A 2,768-nucleotide genomic window follows, 5' to 3' on the forward strand; every position below is an offset into this window, starting at 1 on the left:
CCCCAGCAAGTGGCCGGGGTCTGCGAGACGCTGGAGGAGAGCGGCGATGTGGAGCGTCTGGGTCGCTTCCTGTGGTCGCTGCCCGTGGCCCCCGCGGCCTGCGAGGCTCTCAACAAGAACGAGTCGGTGCTGCGCGCGCGAGCCATCGTGGCCTTTCACGGCGGCAACTACCGCGAGCTCTACCACATCCTGGAGAACCACAAGTTCACCAAGGAGTCGCACGCCAAGCTGCAGGCATTATGGCTCGAAGCGCACTACCAGGAGGCGGAGAAGCTGCGCGGAAGGCCCCTGGGGCCGGTGGACAAGTACCGCGTGAGGAAGAAGTTCCCGCTGCCGCGTACCATTGGACGGCGAGTTTTCACGGCGGCAACTACCGCGAGCTCTACCACATCCTGGAGAACCACAAGTTCACCAAGGAGTCGCACGCCAAGCTGCAGGCATTATGGCTCGAAGCGCACTACCAGGAGGCGGAGAAGCTGCGCGGAAGGCCCCTGGGGCCGGTGGACAAGTACCGCGTGAGGAAGAAGTTCCCGCTGCCGCGTACCATTTGGGACGGCGAGCAGAAGACCCACTGCTTCAAGGAGCGCACGCGGCACCTGCTCCGCGAATGGTACCTGCAGGACCCATACCCCAACCCCAGCAAAAAACGTGAGCTCGCCCAGGCAACCGGACTGACCCCCACGCAAGTGGGCAACTGGTTCAAAAACCGCCGACAAAGGGACCGGGCGGCTGCAGCGAAGAACAGGTCGGTACCTAGAGGCCTCCGCGCTCCTCTCGGCGGGCGGGAAGGAGGCGCTGGGGCGCCCGGCCTGGTGCTGCAGACTGCGGGTCCTAGGAGCTGGAAGCGCGGTGGCCTTCGGTTCGCGCGCCCGAGTTCAAGGCCCCTGTGTGAGAATTCCTTACGGGGGCTCCTGGTTCCTCACCCTATGTCACAGATCCGCAGGGTCACCTCAGTAGCTGGTCCCCGTGACCAAAACCAAGGCTGCACAGGGGAAGGGAGGGAAAGGTTAAAATTCCAGAAACAATTAGAAACCCCAAGGCCAGAGCTTGCCTGCTTGGGCCCAGCCTTCTACTATTAAGCGGGGCCTGGTTTATTAGCGACCTTGGCTTCGTGTTGCTATTTTTAAAGCTCAGGTGCTCCCCTCACCAATGTTTTGAAGACATTTCCCAAAGGACTCTTGTTTCTATGAAGTAGAAACCTGTCCTCTTCCCGCGCGCGACTAGCCTTAGCTCGAAAGAGCAAACTACAGTTCTTGTCCCACGCTTTCCGTGCCCAGTGTGTGGGTCTCGATTAGCCAAACATTTTGGCCAAGAGCGCAGCCTCGGGTCCCCAGGTCCAGAGTCTCCGCGCAACCCTGAGGCGGGCAGGCGGCAAGGGCTGCCTCGAGCTCCCGCCGCCGTGGCCCCTGGGGCACTGCTCAGGTGTGAGTCCCAGACGTGCCCTGCTGAATGGGAGTCCCACGTCCTGGCGTCTGATCGCCCTAATCGCCCACACCTCAGCTACTTCCAAACAGCTCTTTAAGTCTCCCCCAAAGTGGGCGACTGCTGGGAAGGACGCTTCGAGTCCAGCATTTCAAAGACATGGGAAGTGAGGAGTCCAGGAAGGGCCTGAGGAGCGTTGGGCCGCTGCGGGGCTCGCTTCCTCCCAGGAAGGGACGCCCGTCTCCTCGCCATCCCCACAGTACCAGCCGGGATCTGAGGAAGCAAGTTGGGCCTTGCGGCTGGGCGACGCGTGCCGGGGGCGGGGAAGGGGTCCACCGGCGCGGCGCAGCACGGCGCTGTGACCGTGTCCTTCCTTCTCTACAGATTGCAGCAGCAGGTTCTGTCGCAAGGCTCTGGGCGGGTGCTGCGGGCCCAGGGCGAAGGGACGCCCGAGCTGTTGGGCGTTGCCTCCAGCCCCGCTGCCAGTCTATCCAGCAAGGCAGCCACCTCGGCCATCTCCATCACCTCCAGTGACAGCGAGTGCGACATGTGAGTTGTCCGAGCAGTGCGCTCAGACACAGAGTCCAGTGTAAGAAATAAGATTAAAAGGAGAAAGAGGATGCGAGACCAGAAAATCCAGCGCTGGCGAAATCTGGTGGCCAGGGACCCCCGGGTTGCAACCACCACAGATGTCGCCCAGCTCCCGCGGCTCCTTCCGCCCTGACCGCAGGGACCCGCGGTGAGGCCAGACCCGGGGCCGGGGCCACGTTCTCCTCGCTTCGCTTTTTCCTACGGGTTTTGCAGCAAAGATGCCTTCAGAACCCGAACTGCACGCTGAGCGCCTGCCCGAGTCTCCCGTGGGTATTTCACGTCAAAGGACGCTGTTATATAACTTTTGCTTGAAAGGGTTTTTTAAAAAAAAAATCAAAACATATATATGCTATTTACTTATTTAAGAGACTGACAGGTTGGTTTCTCTGATATGTTTTGTGTGGAGAAGCCAAACAATAAAAATAATTGGTGGACAAACTTTCTAAATTAAGGCTGAGACTGAAAAAATAGGTATCATTCTTACTCCTTTACTAGGCATGCAGGGACAGATTCCTGTGCAAACAGTCTCACAGGGGCCTTCTCTGTGTCCTACGCCTTCTGTAGTGTCTGCTGGTATACTTTAAAGACAGCCAATTGTAGGTCCGAAACCCTCTGCCGCGTCAAACTATGTCTATGTATGTGTGTAGGTGTGCATACATACATACATATATATATATATACATTATATGCATACATTATGATAGGGTAGATACTGGCAACAAGGCACACCCTGTGAGGCAACTCGCCATGTCCCC

General features: G+C 58.3%; 1 protein-coding gene across 1 annotated transcript in view; it reads left to right on the forward strand.

The window, feature by feature from the left end:
- Positions 1 to 1,975, forward strand: part of Six6 (SIX homeobox 6) — a gene marked incomplete at its 5' end in the record, with an annotated part of 3,220 nt that extends 1,245 nt beyond the window's left edge. Inside the window, 3 exons of the mRNA XM_010605749.1 lie at positions 7 to 234; positions 438 to 745; positions 1,807 to 1,975. Coding sequence (XP_010604051.1) covers positions 7 to 234; positions 438 to 745; positions 1,807 to 1,975 — 705 coding nt within the window. The remainder of the gene's footprint in view (positions 1 to 6; positions 235 to 437; positions 746 to 1,806) is intronic.
- Between the last annotated feature and the right edge of the window lie 793 nt (positions 1,976 to 2,768).

The sequence above is a fragment of the Fukomys damarensis genome, unplaced genomic scaffold, assembly GCF_012274545.1.
Source record: "Fukomys damarensis isolate Sample0158 unplaced genomic scaffold, DMR_v1.0_HiC HiC_scaffold_21, whole genome shotgun sequence".
In the NCBI taxonomy this organism is placed as follows: Eukaryota; Metazoa; Chordata; class Mammalia; order Rodentia; family Bathyergidae; genus Fukomys; species Fukomys damarensis.